Source organism: Furipterus horrens, unplaced genomic scaffold (assembly GCF_987537825.1).
Source record: "Furipterus horrens unplaced genomic scaffold, mFurHor1.1.pri manual_scaffold_11, whole genome shotgun sequence".
In the NCBI taxonomy this organism is placed as follows: domain Eukaryota; kingdom Metazoa; phylum Chordata; class Mammalia; order Chiroptera; family Furipteridae; genus Furipterus; species Furipterus horrens.
In genome coordinates this window covers 86,140,378-86,163,920 of record NW_028327181.1, presented here as the reverse complement: position 1 = coordinate 86,163,920, position 23,543 = coordinate 86,140,378, and the positions used below count along the sequence as shown (strand labels likewise).

Here is a 23,543-nt window from a genome sequence, read left to right as displayed (position 1 = left end):
CACTCCAGTTACCAAGAGAACTGAAAACTGCCTTTTGGCAGAGTGTCCACTGTTCCAGCACTGAAAATGGTGTTAATATCTGCCCATGTGCAAGGATGTGAAATGTTGACATGATTCAGCTGGGACGTCTATTTTAAGTAGTGTTCATCATAGTCGCAGGAGCCATATTTTAACATAATTAGGGGAGAGCATCTTTCATCCATCCACAAACACCCCCCCCCCATATCCTTCTTAGTAAAAATTTGAATATGTTAAGCAGATAGGTTTATTAAAAATATTATTGATATAGTCCTGGGGCACATTGATTCCAAGAAGATGTTTGCAGCAGATTTCATTATAATTACTTAACAGCTAAATAATAAATTTTTTTTAACCTTACAAAGTTCCTAAATAATAAAGGGGGAAGGAAAGAGTAGGGCTAATCCAATAGAGACGGAAGCTGGTATCAATCTTCCCTAAGCACCTGGGAGGTCAGCAGCCTTAGGCAGAGCTTGTCTCTAGAGGGTTAACCAGGACTCAAAGTGGTTTTTGCACTGAGCTCCTCCTGCACCTGTCATGACGCCAAAAGGCATGGGGTTCAAAACAGAGCAGAACCACACAGTATTACACTGTTCAAATTACTAAAAATTAAAAGCCAGTTAAAGATTTTCATAAACATTATTCCAAAATGTTAGTTTTAAAAATGTTCCTAACAATATGCATTCCCCGTATGTTCCTCCCCTCTTCCATACCTCTTAAAATAAACTTGAACACCCAGTGTAAAAAACACTTCAGGGAGAACCAAAGTCAACCATTTGAAAAGAAAGGTGAAGAGGGGAGCAAACGGTGTGTAGCAGATGCCGGTCCTGCCCAAGGGGCTGCTGATGCAGACTTTGGTGGCATTAAATCCCCCAGTAAGGCATCAGGTGTCGGGACTCTTTCTCATAAACGTCTGGAACTATGCCATAAGGCGTCTGTACCATTTTAACTGTTGACTTCCCAAAAAGCTGACGCTCATAGTCTATCAGCTGCCTCCAGAAGCCTACGTTGGGCCTGATGACAGGCCTCCGGGCTTTCACCCAGTTGTAGGCCTCCAACAGGCACACACTGTGAAATTTCATCAGGTAAGCAATGCAGAGCGTGGCTGAGCGGCTCACCCCTGCCGCACAGTGCACCAAGGTGGCCCCGTGCTTTCTGCTCACGCTGTGGATCTTGTCGGCCACGGTATCAAAGTACAGTCCAATGGGGGCATGAGGCATGTCAGCCAGAGGCACTTTAACATATTCAAATTGGGGCCAGTTGAAATTGGGGATCTCAATGGTAGCATTGACAATGCAGGTGATGCCACGTGCCTGGAGGAGATGCCGGTTGGAGGCCACACTGCCTCTGCCCAGGAAGAGAGAGGAGGTGATTTGAGCAATGCCTCCTATGTCTCCCTCAGAAATCATCCGAGGGGCCATGAGAATCCGTGGTAGTGTGCTGTGACCTCTGGATCCCATGAAGACGCCAACAATCACACTTGCGTCATTGGAAGCAAGACCAGAGTGTTTTGTTTTCCTCCACCAGGGAATCCGAAACTCTTAATTTCCTTCCTGCAAAATACAGGTATCTGTCAGTACTTTCTATGTTACTGATTCGTCACAGCCTTCTGCAGTACTGTGGGATAGGAAGGTAAAAGGATTAGAAATCATTATTTTCTATAATAAGAGTATGTACTTCCAAGGATGTAGACAAATCATCTGTTGATTTCCAATTAGAAAAAGTAGCCTAAGATGCCAATACATAAAATCAACATAAAACTGAACAATCTGAGCTCTAGCTAGGTAGCTCCGTTAGTTAAAGAGTGTCATCCCAATATGCCTAGGTTGCGAGTTCAGTCCCTGGTCAGGGCACATACAAGAATCAACCAATGAATGCATCAATAAGTGGCAAAACTGAAGTTTCTCCCTCCCTAAAATCAATTGAGAAAAAAGAAAAGTACTCATTGGTGGTTTTGTTTCCTTAGAAAGGGCATTAGCTCGCCTTCCTTTTTCTGCTACCTTGAGCCTGTGGAGGCCTGCTGGTAAAAGAGGACTCTGTAATGGCAAATATGTCTGCAAGGCTGTGGTCCGAAGCCATTTTTGCCAGCTATAAGCAGCGGCTCCAGAATCAGAGGGAGCAGACAGCTTGTCTTAAAATTGAAGGTGTTTATGCTCTAGATGAAACTGAATTCTACTAGGCAAGAAATGTGCTTACTCGCACAAAGCAAAGTGACACAGTGACTCCTGGGGGCAAACGGAACAAAACCAGAGCAATCTGGGAAAGGTGACTGGTGCTCATGGGAACAATGGAAGGTTCGTGCTACATTCCAGGACAACCTTCCTGCTGAGGCCACTGGAGACACGAAATCCGTGTAATGCTGTGCCCCCTCTCAAGGATTTAAACTTATTGAAAAGTAAATAAAATGGGGAAATAAAAATTAAAAGGGCATTAAATGGGAATAGTAATATTATTTTAAGAGAAGTGAAACACAGATGTGTGTGCCCAACTGGTTCCTGTACAACAAGCTTGCAGGGCCTTGCTCTTATCGAAGAGAGTGGCGTTCCTTGGTAATTTGGAAGAAATCAAATTCTGATCCCTCCTATAGCCATGTTCCTTCATACACTGTCGCCTACATCCATGTCTAACTCTAGACATAGAGATTGTATGATACCACATCGGGTAATATATTCAATGAAGTACCTTTATAAACTGAAAAGATACTGAACTGGATGAGTTATAGAAAAGCCAGGACATATGGTCACTTTAGCCCTTTATTACTTAAAAAACAGCTCTTCTATTCATGGCATTTGAACACTTTGGAAGTCCAACTAAAAGATGAGTAACTTGTACTCTGGTATTTCCATGGAAATACTCCTGGGCAACTTGAAGGTCATGGTCTCAAAAATTCATTTGTCTAAGTTAATGAGCATTTTAGCTGACCTGACCCCGGGTTTGGTTAAATAACTTTGCTTCCTCAGCCAACTCTAAGCTCCAAAATGGATCCAGATGTGTGCTGGGTTAAAATGAATTTAGTTTTAATATTTAAAAATCTATATTCTCTAATTAGTAGTGTTTACTATAAGACATTCAATATTATCTAAGTTCTATATAGCATATATTAGTAACAACAGAAAACAAAATTATTGGTTTCCTGAGATTTCAGACATAGATTTTTTTCCCTGCAAACTCGCACTGCATTATAGCCTGTGTCCCAGGGGAAGCGTGCGGGACGCCTGAAGTGATCTCAGTGAAGCAACACCCCTAGTCCTGCAGACAGCTAGTGCTGGGGCTACTCACTTGGGCTCAGGTTACTCTGGAGTCCTGGGTCTGGATCCGGGAAGTCCTAAGTGAGTGCTGATCACAGTGGATTTAAATCAGATCTGCAGAAACACAAGAAAGCAAGCATGTGGCCAATCAGAAAGTTCAAAAGAATTCCTCCTGGGATTTTACTAAACTGGGTTTGACTGGAATGCATCTGGGAAGTAGAAAGCATGTTAACTCTATCTAGATGTGCCTTCAAAGAATGCACCAGTAAGAAATACCAACCTAAGTATCAGCTTTCATTAATGACACATAATCCACAGTGTGACATATAAATATGGTTTTGGCCATAACAAAGACATATTTTTAAAAGGATATTCAGAGACCACAACATATCGATGAATGTAAGACCCTGTTCACAAGCCAGCAAGAGATGCAAAACAAGCCAGAAGTCTCTCATGTGCCCTCGGTCAACCCAGCAGCGGAGGCTGACCTGTGCTAGACACCACAGCTAAGCCAGATGCAGGAAGGTCGCTGCAGGAAGAGCAGTGCTGCAGGGGCAGCTGCAGCTGTGAATGCCGACTACAGGAAGTGGTGGTGAGGAGCGCAATTGGAAAGTTTTTTTCTCTTCCACGTTGGCCATTTTATTTATTCACTTATGTAACATATCATGCTCACCTATGAGCATCATTAAAACTGTGTTCCTCTCAATGATGGGGGACTGCCTGAAGAACTGGGGGGTGCTGGGTGGACGGGGGCAAAGGAGGGAAAATCAGGACAACTAAAAGCACAATAAAATGTAATTTAAGAAAACAAGCGAAAAAATAAAAATAAAAATGTGTTCCTCTCCCACCTGTCCCTCTGCCTTTCCCAGGTACCATCAGACATAAATTTTAATGATTTTGTACAGCTCTCTTGAGGCATAACTGATATAATAACCTGACCAAGTGTACAACTTTATGAGATTTGACATAGGTATACACTTGAGACTCCATGGCCTTGAAATAATATATTCATCACCTCCCAAATTTCCTCATGCTCCTTTATAATTCATCCCTCCCTCACCCTCTAACCCTATTCCCTAGCAACCACTGATCTGTTTTCTAATTTGCATTTTCTAGATTCTTATATAATGAAATCGTACAACATAGGATAGTGTTTTGTGGGGGGTGTTCATCTGACTTTCACTTGGTTTAATTATTTTGACATTCATCCATGTTGAATATATCAATAGTTCATCCCTTTTTATTGCTGAGTAGTATTCCATTATATAGGTAAATATATTATGGTTTATTCACCTACTGAAGGAAATTGAGTTGTTTTTAGTTTTAGGCTATTGCAAGTAAAGTTGGTGCAGCCATTCATCTGTGTGGACATATGCCTTTTTCTTGGTTTAAATACCTAGGAGTGGAAGGGCTGGGTCATATGACATGTGCATATTTAACATTTTAAAGTACAGTCAAACCTCGGTTCTCAAACATGTTGGTTCTCGGACAATTCAGTTCCTGACCAAGTTGTTCATGGAAAACTGTCTCTCTTGTCTAACAATCTTTGGGTCTCAATTCTCTACCCAGCAACCCTTGCATGCAGATACCTGTATGATCACTCACGTTTCTCTCAGGAGACAAAAGAGGTTCGGTTTTCAAACCAATTGCTTCTCAAAAGTTTTCCATAATGAATTAAGTTTGAGAACTGAGGTTCCACCAGTTTTCTTCCAAAAGCTTTAAAAAGAGCCATGGCTTGCAGCCTGTGGGGCAGGCTAACAATCTCTCTCTCTCACACACACGCACACACATGCATGCACGCACACACGTAAGGGCCCTCTGCGGGGACCTCAGCGGGCGATGCTGCCCCACACCCTCCCTCTGTGGCACTGCTGAGCACCAGCAGTTCCTGGAGAGGAGCTTCGATATATGGCCAGTGCCCTGGTTTCCGTGGCGGCTGACCAGTGCGTGCCCCCTGACTGCTCTGGTAGACAGCAGACTTGGGTTCCTGGGTCCCATGGGACTGTAACAAACAGAATTCTTGACTGGCTAACACCCCCAGAGCACAGCACAGATATCCTGTCTGTGACAGAGGCTTATTTGCTTGTCCTGGAGCTTTGGCCTGAGGGGCTGGCTTCAGCTCTGGCTCACATCTATCCTAGCTCTGGGGGCCAGCAGGACATATGTTTACGATCCTACAAGACTACATATTCACATCCTTTCTTTTCCCCCAATTACAGCTGACATACAATTTTATATTAGTTCCAAGTGTGTAACAGTGATTAGACACTTATATAACTTATGAAGTGACCAACCTACTACGCGCAGTACCCAGCTGACACCACAGTTATCACAACATTACTGACTGTATCCCCTGTGCTGCACTTAGGTCCTGTGACTGGTTTCATAACTGGGAGTTTGTTCTTCTTAATCCAACTTCACCTTTCTCGCTCACCCCCCAGCCTGTCTGGTGACCATCAATTTAACCTCTATGAGTTTGTTTCTGTTTTGTTTGTTCATTCATTTTGTTTTTTAAATTTCACATATAAGTGAAATCATATGCATTTGTCTTTCTATGTCTGACTTATTTCATTTACCATAATACCTTCTAGGACCATCCATGTTGTTGCAAGTGGCAAGACGACTTCTTATGGCTTAGTAATATGCCACTGTATGTATTTACCACATCTTCTTGCACACTTTGGCTGCTTCCATATCTTGGCTATTTTAAGTAATACCGCAACGAACACAGGGGTGGATATATCTTTTCAAAATTAGAGTTTTAAATTTTGCCTGCTGAGTCTACCTTTTGGGTATGTCGTTTGGGGAGCTGTTTGGCTGGTGTACTGTGAAGCCGGCCACTGAGTGTATTGCTTCTGGAGGCTCCTGGGAGGGGCTCTGGTGTGGGTCAAGGTCAGCTGCTGTTTGTGCAGGGTTTGTGGTGGGAGCTCAGAGTGACCTCTGGTTAGCTGCCACTAGTGCTGGGCTTGGGACGCTTTGATGGACACCACAGTGGGAGCTGAGGCCAGCTGCCCTTTGTGTTGGGTTTGTGGCTGCTTAGCTGAAGCTACCGTTCCAGGCCAACACTGGCCACAGCTTATGCCAGTCTTGGTGCCACCTGATGTGAGTTTCTGTGCAAGCTAAGATCACTTGCTGCTTGTGCCACGCCTGGAACTGCTTTCCGAGAGGTACAGGGAATGCTGGGGCCAGCCGCTGCCTGTCTGAGAGATTTTCGGGAAGTTCAAAGTGCAAGTCAAGGCAGGCCACTTGTGTGGAAAAGCCACCCCACTTATCGTGATGATGACTGTGCAGTGTATTTGCAAATATCAAGTCATTGTGTTGTACACCTGAAACTAATATGTTTTATGTCAATTATATCTCAAAAAAAAGAACCCTGAAAAATAAATAGTTATAGCTTTATAATGCAGTGATTCTCAAACTTGGGTGTGCATCAGAAGCACTGGAGGGCTTGTCAGGTTGCCGAGCCCCAGCCGTTTCTGACTCAGCAGTTCTGGGGTGGCGCTGGAGACCTACTGCTTCCCAGGTGACACTGATGCTGCCGGCCAGAGCGCACTTGGCGCCCACTACAGAGGCGGGTGCTGTGGCACGTCACCCAGCCCGCCCCTTCAGAACCGGGGCCCCCAGAGCGCTGGTGTGTGGAGCACAGTCCCTCCCCAGAAACCACCCTTGTCCAAAGGGAGCTGCCTCACCCAAGGCCATACCCCTCTTTGGGGGCCCACACCTGATGACTTACGATACAGGGGTACATGGGCAAGTATACTATGCAATCGCCTCGTGGGCAGGGACGAGGAAATAGTCGCATAAGGTGTGAGGATGTGGGTGTTGATGGAAATGGAGATGGCCAGAACTTTCACATGAGAACATCCCATCCTGTAGCTGAGCACTGTGACTTGCCACTTCCAACTCTTTCCCTGGCAGAATCTCGATAGTTTAAAAAGCAGTCACTGTGTAATAAACACAAAATTAGGCTCTCTGCTGTTATCACTGCTGGTAGAAATTTGGAAGATGCTAATCAAATTTCCAACCAGGTTATCTAGTTACTGCCTAACTAAGAGGTCCTCATTCTTGTGGTCTCCCAAATAGTCATTCTGTTCTGGAGGCCACCTGCCCTTCTGAGGTCCCAGGCTCATGGCCTTTTGAGCAGAAAAGCCTCCATTAAGGGCCAAGGTACTAATGGGTGGGCCGGAAGCTTCGTATTCTGTTAACTCTCATTTGTCGGGCAGTGAGGGTACTGGGTGCCACAGGGAAAAGAAAACAGCCTGTGAGGCCTCAGGGTAGGATCCAAGTGAGACAAACTTGAGCCTCTCCCCCTGCTGCTGCTAGTCAGTCTCGTGCCAGCAAACCTGCTTAAAATGCCCATGCTGGCTCCAAGGGTTGGAAAAACTGCCAGCGACCACGCAGAGCGCACAGACACCACAGATACTCCTCTAACAAACACTTCCGACCCCCTTTTACAGATCAGAAAACACAAGGTTCAGAAAGGGTGAGATGATTTCAACTTGGAGCAAGCACCTGAACAGGGAGAAGATCCAAGGTGTCTGGGCTCCCAGCTCAAGCCACACCCTGCTTCTGTGTGAATGTGGGGGCAGCTGTGTTCTCCCACCTGCCTCGGAGCACTCAGACACCACCACCCAGTGCAGTGCCTGCAGTGCATGACAGGGGTCTTGGATCTGCCTAAGAAGAACATGTCTAAATGTCACTTATAGAAAACAGCCCAGATCCACTGAGCTGCTCCAGTTTTCTTACTGCCCAGAATAGGAAAATACTGCCACAAGCAGGTGCACAGCTCAGGACACAACGCCCTCCTGGTAGCATTAGGATCTCAGCAAGAAGTCCAGAGTAGGCACAATAAGAAGCCTCACTTTCTCCAGTTATAAGAAGAGCCGATTCTGATCATAAAGAATAAAAGAAAATATGGGTATTACATCAGAGATGTGCCAAAACCAACTTAGTAAACATGCACTGGAAGACAGAAAAAGGACATCTATGAGGAGAGTAAGAGACTGACCCACATCTGAGGGATCCAGGATCACAAGGTGCTGTGAGTGGACATACCCCTCCCACTGCAGCACCTGGTCCCTGGGACAAGGAAGACCAGAGGAAATGCCAAGGAATGTCCACGTCACTGTCCACAGTGTTCACCTCAGCCCTCCCAAGTTGCTCTGACAGTCACATTTACTTCTTCAGGGAAAAATGCTTTCTTTTTTGGCCAGGGGAAGGGGATGGGCGGGGTGAAAGACAAAATGGAGGAGCTGTCATAAACCAGCCCCCAGGAGGTACTTTTACAAGTTATTAGCAATGTCTCATCAGAGATGATGCTGGTTTCTTTGAATAAAAAGCATCAAAGTGCTAAGTGCTAAACAAAATGAAGAATGAGTGTCTGCCCAATGGGCCTGTAATCTCAATGATGCAGAAGCTATTAACTGATGACTCCCTGTATTAGAGATGGAGCGCTCCTGGGACATGCGCGCCAGCCTCAGTGAGCACTGGCCTCCACACCTACAACAGACTCGGAATTGCTGCCGGAGGTCACAGTCTACTTGGAACATCCATCCCAGTGTCACAGAGGCTACTTCCCATTTTCAAAAATCATGACAACCACTAGAGTCAGCACTTAAAGAACTGAAATTCTATCTACAGCTTTTTCACCCCATGTTGAATAAGCAGAAAATGGCCACAATGGGGCTAGAGATGACTGTGTAAAATGATCTAAAATATTTTTAGCTTCAGGGATTTCAGAGGGTCCCAGTATGTACCAGAAGCCTACCTACACTGTTGATTTTTTACACCTGAAAAGCCCATATAATCACATTTTCTCCATAAAAGTGAATGTTTATCTAGTTCTTTAAAAACCTTAAAGTCACCCTTTTTAAAACAGAAGCATTTTAGCCTGATTGCCATAAGTAAATATTAGTTTCCTCAATATTCTTATTATATCAGAAATGTGTTCTAGTGGGGAAAAAAGTTAATACACTCACTCTTACAAATAAAAATCACAGCGTGGCAACCTTTCATTAAGGAAAAAAAGCTTTCTGATAGAACATTAAAAATAAAACACACAAGTTACTGTATTGGCTATGGGACAGTGCTCCAACCAACTGAGCCTCACGAGCCAGGGTGGGAAGGTGCATTTTTTAAAAAATATCTTATTGCATTTATTGGGGTGACATTGGTTAATAAAATTATATAGGTTTCAAATGTACAATTCTATAATATCATCTGTATATTGTACAGTAGTAAGAGTTCACCATCCAAAGTCAAGTCTCTTTCCATCACCATTTATTCCTCCTCTACCCTTTTCCACCCCTCACTTTCCCTAGGGTAATCACCAGATTGCTGTTTGTGTCTATGAGGTTTTAATTTTTTTTTCCTTTTGCTTAATGCCAAAATTTACCTTTCACCAAGCCCCCCCAACCTCCAAACAGTTTTCTGTTTCTAGGAGTCTGTTTCTATTTTATTTTCTTCATTAGATTCCACATATAAGTGAAACCATATGGTACTTGTCTTTCTCTGACTGACTTATGTTACTTAGCATGATACTCCCCAGGGCATCCATGTTGTCACAAAAGATAAGATTTCCTTCTTTTTTTACAGGCGAGTAGCATACCATTGAGTAAATTCACCACAGCTTTTTTATCTACTTTCCAACACCTGGGCTGCTTCCAAATCTAGGCTATTGTAAATTGTGTTGCAATGAACATAGGGGTGCATATGGTCTTTTTGTTTGTTTGTTTTTGTTTCTGTTTTCTTTGAATATATTCCCAGAAGTGTAACCGTTGGGTCATAAGGCAGATCCATTTTTAATTTTTTGAGTTATCTCCATACTGTTTTCCACAGTGGCTGCACCAGTCTGCATTCCCACGAACAGTGCATGAGAATTCCCTTTCCTCCACATCCTCGCCAACCCTTGTTGATTTATTGATGATAGCCATTCTGACAGGTGTGAGATGGTATCTCATTCTGGTTTTAATTTGTGTTTCTCTGATAGTTGGTGACATTGAGCATCTTTTCATATGTCCATGGGCCATCTGTATGTCCTCTTTGGAGACCTATCTATTCAGGTCCTTTGCCCATTTTTTAATCAAATTGTTTGGGGTTTTTTTGGTGTTGAGTTGTACAAGTTCTTTATAAATGTTGGATATTAACCCCTTATCAGATGTATCATTGACGAATATGTTCTCCCATTCAGTAGGTTGTCATTTTATTTTGTTGGTTGTTTCCTTTGCTGTGCAAAACTTTTTAATTTGATGTAGTCTCACTTATTTTTCCTTTGTTTCCCTTGTCAGGGGAGATATATCAGAAAAAATGCTCCTCCAAGAAATGTCTGATATTTTAGTGCCTATGTTTTCTTCTAGGATTTTTATGGTTTTGAGTCTTACATTTAAGTCTTTAATCACTTTTGCATGGTGTAAGATAATGATCTAGTTTCCTTCTTTCTTTTTTGCACACAACTTTCCAATTTTCTCAACGCCATTTACTGAATAAGACTGCCTTTCCTTGGGGAGGTGTCTTATAGATTATAATTATACTATCACCAGTCCATTTAAAACATGCTGCCATTCTTGCCTTTCAAGAGCCTCCTTATTTTTAGATTCCAGGTGGAGAACACAAGCCCTTTTCTACTACTTTTACTACTCAGAAAGTGTGATCCAAGACCCAGCAGCATCAACCTGGAGGTTGGTGGAAATGCAGAATCTCAGGCCCCATCCCAGATCTGTGGAATCAGATTCCACAGGTGATCAGTATACACATCAAAGTGTGAGAGACATGCTCTCATTAAGCTGCCTGAGTCTGTCCCGCTGGACCTGCTGAAGCAAACTCACGCACCTGTTTTGTTTAAACTGCATGAGCACGCTCAGCCTCTCATGGATCTGTATCATTCTGCTGTCATGGTTCCCAGATGAGGAATCAAAAGGTAGATGGAGAATAAGAGGTTTTCCCAGACTCTACGCAGAGAACAGCAACCCCACTGGGAAGAGAACCCCTTTCCGTGAGTTGTCTGTCTGTTTAGTCACACAATCTGACCCCGACAGATCAGGTGACCTAAAGACTATCGAAAAGTGCACTTCACTGGCGGAAGAATATGAAAACAGCAAAGAGAAAGAACTTGAGGAACATGAGGTCAGCCTGAGGAGCTTTAGCTATAATCTAAATATTAATCTAAAAACTCCTAAGTGGTATGAGATGGCCTTTGGGTGTGAAAAATCTGATAAACCTAAACTCAAAATGCTTGCAAAATTCCACAGTCATATTTAAACTTGTTTGGTGATAACTAGAAACCAGTTTGTGCCACAGCCTATATAACTGATACTTTTAAATTGTGAAGGAGTGACTTCCGGCCAAGATGGAGGCCTAGACTGACACGCTCCATCTCCCTCCACAACTAAGAAGGAATACAACTACCATAAAAGCAGAAATAACCAGCAGTTCCAGAAAATAAAGCTACATGGAAGTCCAATGTATGAAGTTATAAACAAGTGGTGGTTGTCCGGACGGGTAGGAGGGGCGAAGCCGGGACAGAGAGGTCAAGCTGTGCTGGCGGCGACTGCGGTGAGGGTCAGCAGAACAGCAGGGAGCACAGACACCCATATTTAAGGGGAGGCAAGAAGCGCCTGGGGAGCACCTCTGGCTGCAGACCAAACCCATCAATCAGCTCATGGTTCCAACTCCAGGGAAGGCAGACCCCCATTGCCTCGGACTGTGAGGCCCGGAGGGGGTGGGGACAGAGGAGGAGGCTCCCAGTCTCTCAGCAGAGAGTGAACGGCAGGAATCCATCTTAGACCCCTGCGCCCACACAAATAGCCATAACATGGTGAGAAGGGTCGCCCGGTACTGACGAGTGCATGGGGCTCCGCCCCCTGTAGTGTAGGAGGTGTGACAGCTACACCCGGGAAGCAAAGGTAAACACAAAACTGTCAGGATGGCACAGATCATTATAATAGAGATCCCAAACACGGAGCTGACCAGATAGCAAATATCTGATCTATCGGACCAGCAGATAGGTAATCTTTCTGAGGCTCAGTTCAGAGCTCTGGTTATAAGAAAGCTTACAGATCTAACAGTGGATCTTAAACAAGATGGGGAAGGAATGAAGGCTAATCCTGCTTAAATGAACAAAAACACACGAAACAAGTGGTGAGGGAAAGAAAATCAGGGATCAAAACAAATTGGAACACAGGGAAGGAACGTCAACCAGTGCAGAAAGAGGAAACAAAAAGTGAGGAAAATGAGGAGAGGCTCAGAAACCTATGCGACAGATATAAGCAGGCCAACATCTGAATCATAGGGTTGCCAGAAGGTGAAGAAGAAGAACTAGAAATTGAAAAATTATGTGAAAAAATAATGAAGCAGAACTTCCCTAACTTGGGAAAGGAAATAGACTTATAGGTCCAGGAAGCACAGAGAGTTCCAAAAAAACTGGACCAAGGAAAAACCACACCAAGATACATTATAATCAAAGTGTCAAAAATTAAGGATAAAGAGAGAATCTTAAAAGCAGAAAGAAAGAAGAATCATGTACAAAGGGGTCCCAATAAGACTATTAGCTGATTTCTCCGAAGAAAAACTGCAGGCAAGAAGGGACTGGCAAGAAATATTCAGAGTAATGAAAAGCAAAAACCTACAACCACGATTACTCTACCCAGCAAAGCTGTCATTCAGAATAGAAGGGCAGAGAAAGTGCTTCCAGGACAAAGTAAAACTGAAGGAGTTCATCAGATCCAAACCACTGTTATATGAGATGTTAAAGGGACTTGTTTAGGAGAAGTAGGATCAAAACTATGAACATTAAAATGAAAACTGTATCACAACAACCAACAACAGAAGCTAGGGAACTGAAACAAAGGCAAACTAAGTAGGCAACAAGAGTGGAAAAAGAATGATAGGTATGGAGAACATTATGGGGGGAGGTCAGCAGGGTGGGGGAAGGGGGGAAAGGGAGGGCGATGGTACAGGAATTAAGAAGCATAGTAGGAGGGAGTGGAGTAGACAGGAAGATGTTGAGAAGAACTATATGCACAACCAATGGGCATGGACAAAGCGGGGGGGGGGACAACTGGAGGGAGGGGGGGTCACTGGGCAGAGGGGAATAAAGGGAAAAGAAATTGGGACAACTGTAACAGCATAATTAATAAAGCATATTTTTTAAAAATCAATAAAAAAAGAATAAACAGAAAAGGAAGGCTGCAAAAAAAAAAAAAAAAACTGAAGGAGCAAGTGCTAAAAATTAAATAGAATCATAGACTTTCCGTTAAGTGGTGACCTATAATTAATATGGGTCAGAACATAGATGCAGAGTACTTAAAAAAATGTCAGCAATTATACCGAAGGTAGATAGATATAAGTGTGCCTCAAAATTGTCAAAGTCATAACTGTCCTCTGAGAAGAAAGACCATGAAATCTCAGAAAATACAGTTCTTTTCATAAATAAGATCTGAACCTTCAAAGCTCATTATTACTTTAAGGAAGACGAAAAGGAATTTATAAATTAGAATAAAGTTCACAAGACTAAGGTCAAAAGTGAGAAGCTGACCACCATCTGATCACCCTACCCTTTAATGTTTCATTGGATGAGTCAAAATCCTTAAAACTCAAAGTCTTAAATGTTAGACCAGAAACCATAAAACTCCTAGAAGAAAACATAGGCAGCATAATCTTGGACATTATGGAAACTTTTTATCGGATATATCTCCCCAGGCAAGGGAAACAAAAGAAAACATAAACAAATGACACTGTATCAAACTAAAAAGTTTCTGCACAGTAAAGGAAATCATCAACAGAATAAAGAGACAATCCACAGAATGGGAGAACATATTCAGCCATACACCTGATAAGGGGTTAATAACCAAAATTTATAAAGTACTTACAAAACTCAACACCAAAAAAACAAACAACCCGATTAAAAAATGGGCAAAGGACCTGAATAGACACTTCTCCAAAGAGGACACACAGATGGCAAATAGACATATGAAAAGATGCTCAATGTCACCTACCTGTACAGAGAAATGCAAATTAAAACCACAATGAGATACCACCTCACACCTGTCAGAAGGGCTGTCATCAATAAATCAATAACCAACAAGTGCTGGCGAGGATGTGGAGAAAAGGGAACCCTTGTGCACTGTAGGTGGGAATGCAGACTGGTGCAGCCACTGTGGAAAGCAGTATGGAGATACCTCAAAAAATTAAAAATGGATCTGCCTTTTGACACAGTGGTCCCAGTTCTGGGAATATATCCAAAGGAACCCAAAACAGTAGTTCGAGAGAACATAAGCCCCCCTATGTTCATCGCAGCATTATTTACAATCATCAAGATATGGAAGCAGCCCAAGCGTCAGTTAATAGATGAGTGGATAAAACAACTATGGGACATTTACAGATTGGAATTCTACTCAGCCATAAAAAAGAAGAAAATTTTACCCTTTGCAATAGTATGGTTGGCCCCAGAGAGTATTATGCTAAGTGAAATAAGCCAGTCAGAGAGAGAGACAAATACCGTATGATACCATTCATATGTGGAATCTAATGAACAAATTGAACTAACAGCACAACAGGGACAGAATCATAGATGGAGGCAGATGACAGCTAGTTGGTGGGGGGGGGAGGGGTTAAGGGGTGGAGGGATTGGGCGAAAAGGAAAAAGGACTCACGGACGTGGACAACAGTGTGGTGATTGCTGGGGGGAGGGAGGTATAAGGGGACTAAATGGTAATGGAAAAAATATATAATAAAGATTAAAAATTTTTTAAAATCATTAAAACTCAATCAGTGAGTCTCAAGTTTCTCCCTACAAGAACTTCTTTAGCATACCCCTGGCCCAATTCAATGGTTTTGGTGATTTTATACCAAATTAACTTCACTTTTAAAGTACTGATCATTTCCCATTTTTCTTTATTATTCGAAGGCATCTATACGTATCCACTAGAGTTTCTGAGCAGCATACAATAACCTAGTAAGTCCCTTGGATTAGCTGGACGGAAGGAACCTCATGAAGCGACATACCCTTTCCATGCTGAGGGACAGCAGGCCTATTGTATTTTGAGGGCAACTGAATGTGTCTGAGGCCCCTACAGCAAAGGAAAGAATCAAGTTTTTAGCTAAATAATAGATGGTAGAGCCTCCTACGAACCTAGGCTATATGATATAGCCTATTGCTCCTAGGCTACAGTCCTGTAGAGCATGTTACTGTACTGAGTATTGTAGGCAATTATAACACAATGGCGTTTGTGTAAACATACCTAAACATATAAAAGTTATATACAGTATAAAAGATTAAAAAATGGCACACTTGTATAGTGCACTTACCATGAAAGTCTACACTACAGACTTTATAAACGCTGCACACTTAGGCTACACCAAGATTATTAAAATATAGTTTTCTTCAATAATAAATTTTTAGCTTACTGTAAATTTTTTACTTTATAAACTTTTGATTCTTTTGTACTAATACTTAGCTTAAAATACAAACACATCATACAGCTATACAAAAATATTCTTTCTTTATATCCTTATTCTGTAAGATCTTTTCTAGTTTAAATTTTATACACACACACACACATATTTTAACTTTTTTTTGTTAAAAACTAACATACACACACTCACACGAGCCTGGCCTACACAGGGTCAGGATCAGCAATGTCACCGTCTTTCACCTGCACATCTCAACCCACTGGAAGGTCTTCAGGGAGAATGACATGCATGGAGCCGTCACCTCCTATGATAACAATGCCTTCTCCTGGAATAACTCCTGAAGGACCTGCCTGTGCCTCTTCTTGAGGAGGTCACTTTTTCAGTATTATGTCCATAGTGGTTTGATCATACATTTGCTGGTAAGCAGATAATGGCATGAACATTGCTCTCTGTTAATAAAACATTTCGCTGTTGGGGGTGGGGGGTCCGTGTTTTCATACTTTTTAAGGAACTTATTAAAGTCGAAAAAGTTTTAATTAAACCCTTTACTGTGATTTTCTTAGGGATTCTTCCTTTTCTTCTCCTGGAGTTTCCTTTCTCTTGCCTCATCTTCAGCTATGCATTCCTGTCCCAGTTCCAGCAACACCTCCTTAGTCGATTCTTCAGGAACCACCTCTTAGTGATCCTCAGTGTCATCCTCATCCACACCCAGTTTAAAGTTGTTTGTCATTACAACCACAGCCTTGTTGATTTTTGTAGCCTCCTCATCCTTGGCAAATCCTTTGAAGTCACGGACAAACAAACCTCTTGAGTGTCTTCCAGATGTCATACTCTTTGGTGACATCACCCCAAGCCCAAGGAAGATTCCTGATGCCGTCACTGATGTCGTAATTGGTCCAGAATTGCATCAGTTTCTTCTGTGTTTTCCTCAGTGGCAACAAGAGCCCGGGCAAAGTTCCCCCTCACATAGTATAGACCTTGAAGCGGCTATAACTCCTTGTTCCATTGGTTGGATCAAAGAGGTGGTGTTTGGAGGGGCAAACACCACTTTGATACTGGGATGAAAATCACCAATAAAAGGGGGATGTCAACATTAAGGGACCATTATCAACAATCAGGTATTGTTATTTTCTAACAGCACTTCTCCATTTTGCTGGCACAGGAACTCTGGAGAGCGTCGTGGAAAAGGAGCTGAGCCACCCATGACTTCTTATTGCCCCTGCAGTGCACTGGCAGTGTGCACTACCGGGTGAGCTTGAAGGCCCTGGGTTCTCACTGTGCCAGGTCACAACAGGTCTCAGTTTGTAGCTTAAAACACTGCCCCCAAGCAAGACTATTATCCTGTCCTTAAAAGCCTGAAAACTGGCATTGACTTGGCCTTTTTATGGATGAAAGTCCTTTCAAGTAGCTGTTTCCAGATTAGGGAGGTTTAATTCATGGTGAATACTTACTCTGGCAAGTAATTTTCCTTCACAATCAGCTTATCTAGAGTTCCCACAAATTCTTCAGCTGCCTTCATATCAGCACTCTAGACTTCACCCCTCACTTTCATATTATGTAATGAATAATAATTCTTGAATTGTTTAAGCCACTCAAAGCTAGCAGTTAATTCAACATTATCATCAGGTCCAACCTTTTCTTTCAATATGGGGGGGGGGGGGGAGGCACTTCTTTCTTTGGCAGTTACCATAATGACGCTGAAAGGAATGTGTTTCTGTGTCTGGTCTTCAATCCAGGCCATTAGAAGTTTCTCTATGTCTAACATAGGCCCTTGTTGAATACTGGTTAGTCCCATTGCCTCCAATTAAGCAGACCCTTTAACAGTTTCCATCACTTTGTTCTTGTTCTCCAAGATGGTAGCTACAGTGCAATGAAACACGCCTGACTGGCGAGCAATAACCATCACTGATTTTCCACTTTTACAGTCCTTAATCACTTTTAATTTTGTTTCCAGGTCAATCACTCAACATAACCTCGTACTGGCAAGATTAGCAGTGGATTTGGTATACTTACGGACCATGATGAACAAAACAACACAAGAGTAAATCAAGCAGAAGAGGAAATAATGCAGTCAGGAGACATAATAAACATGAAATGTATGAGGCTGCTGCAAGGTAAGCTGGGATGGCGGGGGGTGCATGGGACAGGACATGGCCCTCACTTCCACACCAGGGTTCCCCTCTTCCCTGCAACAGGTGGGAAACAGCCCTTCTGTAGTTACTGCCCACTGGAAGGACATCAAAGAACACACATAGGATTCCGCCCCCATTGCTCAGATTAAGAGGTCTGACACTTTTTATCCTTCCCCTTGGGTGCAGTTTTATAAAATTGAACTTATTTTAAAGAGCCTGGAAAAATGTTTAATATATGTTAAAAATTCATGATTTATATAAAGATTGGAAATAAAACAATTTAGTAATTTTCTAAGATCCCTTAAAGAAGAAATAAGAAGGACATTAAAAAATGTTTTTAATTTGACATTCTTTGGGGAGCTGTTCTTCTATCACCCCTCCAGCAAAGAAAAAGTATCTCACTGAGGGTTATTTTCTAAACCTACAGAATTGTAGAACATTCTGCTCTAAGGATAGAAACAGACTGTTAGCAGATATTAGGCACAGTAGATACCCAATAAATACCTGAACTTAATAATTTAATAACTGTCCTAACGTGACCTCCTCACATCTCCATACCCTCTCTTTCTCTCACTTCCCCTCTACCTCATATTCCTATCTTTAAATCTAGCTAGCAGCACCAAACATAGGCAATTAAAGTAACCCAGGCAGCTGTCTACTCAGAAAGTAGAAATTTTCCGTATCAAAAGAGGTAGTTCTAAACTACCTCTTCTGTCTCTTACAAAGAAAGATTTGGCGAAAAGTACACCTTAAAGATTGTAGGAGTCACTTACTCCAATAGCAAAGAAGCTATCGTTTGTTTGGAATTGGCCAAGGAAAAATGAACCATGGTCTGTGCTTGGTGCCTCTGTACACAAGCATGTGAGTACCTGTCCTCAGAGGGCACTTTAACAAGAACTGGCCTGGGTTCCTACACACGTCACACACTAAAGCCAGCAGTGCTGGCTTGCACATTCAGGGCTGGGCACAAGTCAAGCTTTCTGCTAGCCCAAGAGATAGGATTCACCCAAAATCTTTAAAATAGACTTCTAGGTACTAGACACTTTTACTCTAAATACTTCCTTTTGCATATTTAAATTTATCTATAATTATACATCTGTTTTTGTTTTTGTTTTTAAAGATCAATGGAAGTGCTCTATTGGTTATTTGTCAACTAAACAGAGTGGAAAAACCATCTCCAACCTTTGGGTGGTATGTTAGTCCAAACGATACAATTAAACATAACTATATATAAATACAATGGTACATGAAGGGCCAGGGATCAATCCACACAGGTGACATGTGTTTATGCATTTCAAGAAATATCCAGGCCCTGGCCAGGTAGCTAAGTTGGTTGGAGTGTCACCTTAATATGCCAAGGTTGTGGGTTCAATCCCTGGTCAGGGCACATACAAGAAAACCAATAATGTGTGAATAAGTAGAACAACACAATTGATTCATTCTCTCTCTCTCCTCTCCCCCTTCTCCCCTCCCTCCCTCAAATTAATTAATGCAAAAAAACAAACAAACAAACCCTGGCTGGTGTGGCTCAGTGGGTTGAGCACCAGTCAACCTGCAAACTGAAAGGTCACTGGTTCGATTCCCCCAATCAGGGCACATGCCTGGGTTACAGGCCACGTCCCTGATTGGAGGCGTGTGAGAGGCAACCAATCCACGTTTCTCTCACACATCAATGTTTCTCTCACACATCAATGTTTTTCTCCCTCTCTTTCTCCCTCCCTTCCCCTCTCTCTAAAAAATAAAATCTTAAAATAAATAAATAAATAAAAAACATCCAAACACATTGTGGTGAAACAGCAAATACAGCGGATTATAAATGCAAGGCTGACACCCCTGGAAAACAGGCATCAGCTAGTAAAGCTGCATATACACACACCTATGACCCAGCACTGTTTATAACTGGCCCAGACCAGAAACAACCCAGATGTCCACCAATAGTAAATGACGAATAGATAACTTGCAGTATGTTCATAGAAGAATGAATTATAGTCACAGGTAACATCATGAATGAATCTTAAAAATATATAATGCTGCAAGAATTTAAAAACTTGTGTGTATATGTATATGTATCTGTATATACATATACACACATATATGATATTAAACTAATTAAAGTCACAAGTAACATGGATGAATCTTAAAAAAATATAATGCTACACAAATTTAAACAAAAAATTATGTGTCTATTGTAGATACACACAGGCATGATATTGATTTTTAAAAAGGATTTAAAAGAATGCTACAGTTCATTGGGTTCCATATTTTCCTTACCCCTTCCAAGTCTAGCTGGATTGCAGAGTTAAGTTTATGATTATGAAATAAAAACTAAACAATAACAACAACAAAAATTCCTACTTTGATCCCCTTTGCACAAAGGTAAAATGAAACTGCACTGTTCAGAGATTTATATTTAGGGTATAAAACTACAGAAAAGAACCCTGGCTAGTGTGGCTCAGTGGATTGAGCGCTGGCCTGCAAACCAAAAGGTCACTGGTTCAATTCCCAGTCAGGGCACATTGCCTGGGGTACAAGCCAGGTCCCTGGTTGGGGGCATACAAGAGGCAACCACACACTGATGTTTCTTGCCTTCTCTTCCCCTCTCTCAAAAAATAAATAAATAAAATAAAACTACAGAGAAGAAAGGAAGTGACTTCCATAAAACGAGGCTAGTTACAGGCTTGGTTACCTCTGGGGTGAGGGAGAGGCTGTCATTGGGAAAGAATGGGATGAGGGTACTTCCTGACCTACAAGATGGTTATATTGTGTTTTCTTTAAAATAATTAAGTTATGCAGTTCTATTTCATACCCTCTTCTCCGTGATACAATTCAGAATTTTAAACAAGGTTAAGTAACTACTAGGTTGATTTCCAGGAATTGGAAAAGAGCACTTCCTCCCTGAATGTCACTATCAGTTTGTTAGCTTCAAGAGGTCAGGGACCTTATTTGCCTTCTACCCTAGGGTTCAGCACAGTACCTTTAGCATGGCAAAAGTCCTAAATAAATAGCTAACATTTAAACCCATAAACTCTTGATGTGACTTTTGTTTTAACTCACCCATCTCCTGAAATTACCGATTTAAACTGCCCGTATTAGCACTTCCCCTTCTTTGCCTTCACCTGAGTGAAGCTTTCATAAATAACTAAAGCTACCACCTTAAATATTCGCTCTGTAAGTTTATACCCAGGCACTGTTGCTTCAGTGACTCTCCCTGCCTTCCACTCCTTTTTATGCCTCCTTATAAGCAAAGAAACGATGAATACACAGTAGTCCCAGGTTTCTTTTTTTCTAAAGATCAAGTTTCATCAGCAACTGAGATGACTGCCTAGGATCTTAATGATTTAACTGCTTTGAGGTTGGTTAAGAAGAGGTTGCTTGCCGTTGTCCAGAGGAATACTACCACGCGCTCAGAGTTAATGAAACTTTACAACCTAGCTGTAATTAAAATGCATGCTACCTGTTCTAGACAGAAATCAAATCTCTATGAACAGGACTATTTAATTTTATAACAATTCATTTCAATTAAAAAATCACTGTGCAAAGACATTTACGCAAGTGCTTTAAAAAGTCAAAAACGATACTGTATCCACAAACCTATAAACATACACACCGCAGCTGCTTTGGGGAAAGATGCTCAAAAGGAGGCTTTAACCTTATCTGTAAAGTTTTACATAAAGAATGATTAAAGTATTTCTTGTGCTATTTAGAAAAAAGCATTTTAATCCACTCTGCCTTAAAATAAAATTCCAATTACAAAGGAATCCACCAAACCCAGATACTTTCCTAAAGACCATCATTTAAAAATGCTATTTTTTATGCTACAGTTTTAAAGGATTTCCTGGAATTAAACACCTGGCCAGTTTTTATGATATAAATATAGACATTTATGCCATTCTATCAAGGGCTATTATAGAAATCATACCTGCATTCAACCAACATGAAAGACGTCAGATGAGAACGCAGCACAGACACGTTCAACGCTGACGTTAAAAAGAGTTGGAATGAAGGAAACCATCTCCCCTTTTATGGGGGAAAGCCAAAAATATCAAGCAACTACCTCTCCTCCCCCAAGCGTCAGAAGATGAGTCAGAGCTGGAGGCAGGAACAGTGCCCATGTGTCAAGCCGCCTGTGCGGGGCTCCTGCGTACCTCCCCACCCGCAGCCCTCTTCCCTCACTCAGCCTGGGGTCCCTGCCTCAGGCTGTCCCTGCCCTGGGTTCTCAGGTGTCTCTGGTGAAGATAGGCGATTATTCCGTCCCTGCGTTTTTAAAGAGAACTTGTTTTGCGTCCACAACAAGTAACAATCACCAAAGGCAGCTCAAGTCAGTACAGACACACTCACGCAACTTTGGAAAGGAAACAGCACCTTTGTTCCCCTTGTTTTAAAAAGCAGGAAGCACGCAGAGCAGCTGTGCCTTGTCCAGTGTCACTCACTTTGTGACAGAGTTGAGTCCCTAGCATGGAGTTGCTGAAGGCTGGCCCCAGCCTCTTTGATTTTTAATTGATCTGTGCAATCCCAGAGAGGATGTTCCAACGTTACACTATACCTCTGAGTGGCCTTATGAGCTAAAAATTCCAGGAAACTCTGGGTTAAATCTCTTGGTCCATATCCCTTTAAGGTTAATAAAGAATCAGGACTAGCCTCTTTTTCTCTTTTTTTACATCTGTAAAGCGGGATGGTAATGCTCTCTCCACCCCGCTGGGAAAATTACAATGAACAGAAACTAGTTAATACATGCTAAATGCCTTGAGATCCTGCTGGATAAAAAGGACAAGGTAGTTTTTTGTTTTTGTTTTTAAATAAATCCCTACTCAGCAGAATTGCATTTGTAAGTCACTTCCCTTGCCTCTGGGATGCTCAGTTACCATAACACTGGCTGGTACCATTGGCAACATCCACCTAAATACAATACTATAGTTATACAATCCACTTAAGGCAGCTACAGCCTGCAATTCCCCTCTCACGAACAGCTCAACTTCGCTTTGAAGCAAGGTTACTTAGAGAAAAATATAAAAAAAACGTTAGTACTGTGCACACCAATCTGCCACCGCAGAGGAAAGGACTCAAGTTGGATACTTGGCATTGCTAAAAGTCAAGTTGCTTCTATCAATGCACCAGAAACCTTTGGCAGATGCCAAAGGCCGCCGTTGGCTCCTGTGGCTCAGAGGGGGCGAATGCCAACGGCCGGGTGAGGAGGTAGAGGCCGTGGCGGGGCCGCAGAGCAGGGCGGTGGGGGCGGGGAGTGAGCAGATGAGGATGCTCGCGCAGGGGCCGGAGGGTCGGTGCCGGGGTGTCCGCCGAAGAGGGGGAGCAGCAGTGGGAGGTGCGCTCGGAGACCCAGCGAGGCAGGAGCTGCGCGCTAAGAAGGGGGTGCTGCGGAGGGCCCCGGGCTTCTTCTTTCCCCGCCGCCCAGAGGATGCGAGAACCCCTGGGAGCAGGTGGGGGCGCCGGCACAAAGTTTCCAGAGAAGAGGGTCGTGCTGGGCCCTGGCCGTCCGACACAGGCACCGCTCCGAAGCCGCATCAGAGCTAATTCTCGCCCGCCTGCCCGTCTGCCACCCTCCGCCCTCCGCCCGGGCCCGGGGGCCCCGTACCGGTTCCGCTGGGCTCACGGCTGACGCTCTGTTCTCCAGCGCGGCTCCCGGCTTCTGCGGGCTGTCCCCCGCGCTCACCCCTCCTTCTCTCCTCCGCCCGCACCTGGGGCGGACCGCGCGCACGCTCCCTGCGCTCTACCGCCCTCT

At 42.9% G+C, this 23,543-nt stretch overlaps 1 protein-coding gene across 2 annotated transcripts; it reads right to left on the bottom strand.

The window, feature by feature from the left end:
* Positions 1–249: 249 nt before the first annotated feature.
* DUSP14 (dual specificity phosphatase 14) lies at positions 250–23,520 on the bottom strand. Of its 2 annotated transcripts, none has more exons than XM_090292539.1 (3): positions 23,397–23,520; positions 3,298–3,380; positions 250–1,571 (listed from the first exon to the last, which is right to left on the bottom strand). In XM_090292539.1, the coding sequence occupies exon 3, from the start codon at positions 1,476–1,478 to the stop codon at positions 882–884; it is 597 nt and encodes a 198-aa protein (XP_090148665.1). In that variant the 5' UTR covers positions 1,479–1,571; positions 3,298–3,380; positions 23,397–23,520; the 3' UTR covers positions 250–881. The 2 variants fall into 2 exon arrangements, with proteins under 2 accessions (XP_090148665.1, XP_090148666.1); XM_090292540.1 differs by lacking the exon at positions 23,397–23,520 and adding an exon at positions 21,726–21,804.
* Positions 23,521–23,543: the final 23 nt, after the last annotated feature.

Excerpts from the sequence above, each read along its gene's own strand:
- DUSP14 (XM_090292539.1), bottom strand. The coding sequence starts at position 1,478 with ATGGGATCCAGAGGTCACAGCACACTACCACGGATTCTCATGGCCCCT.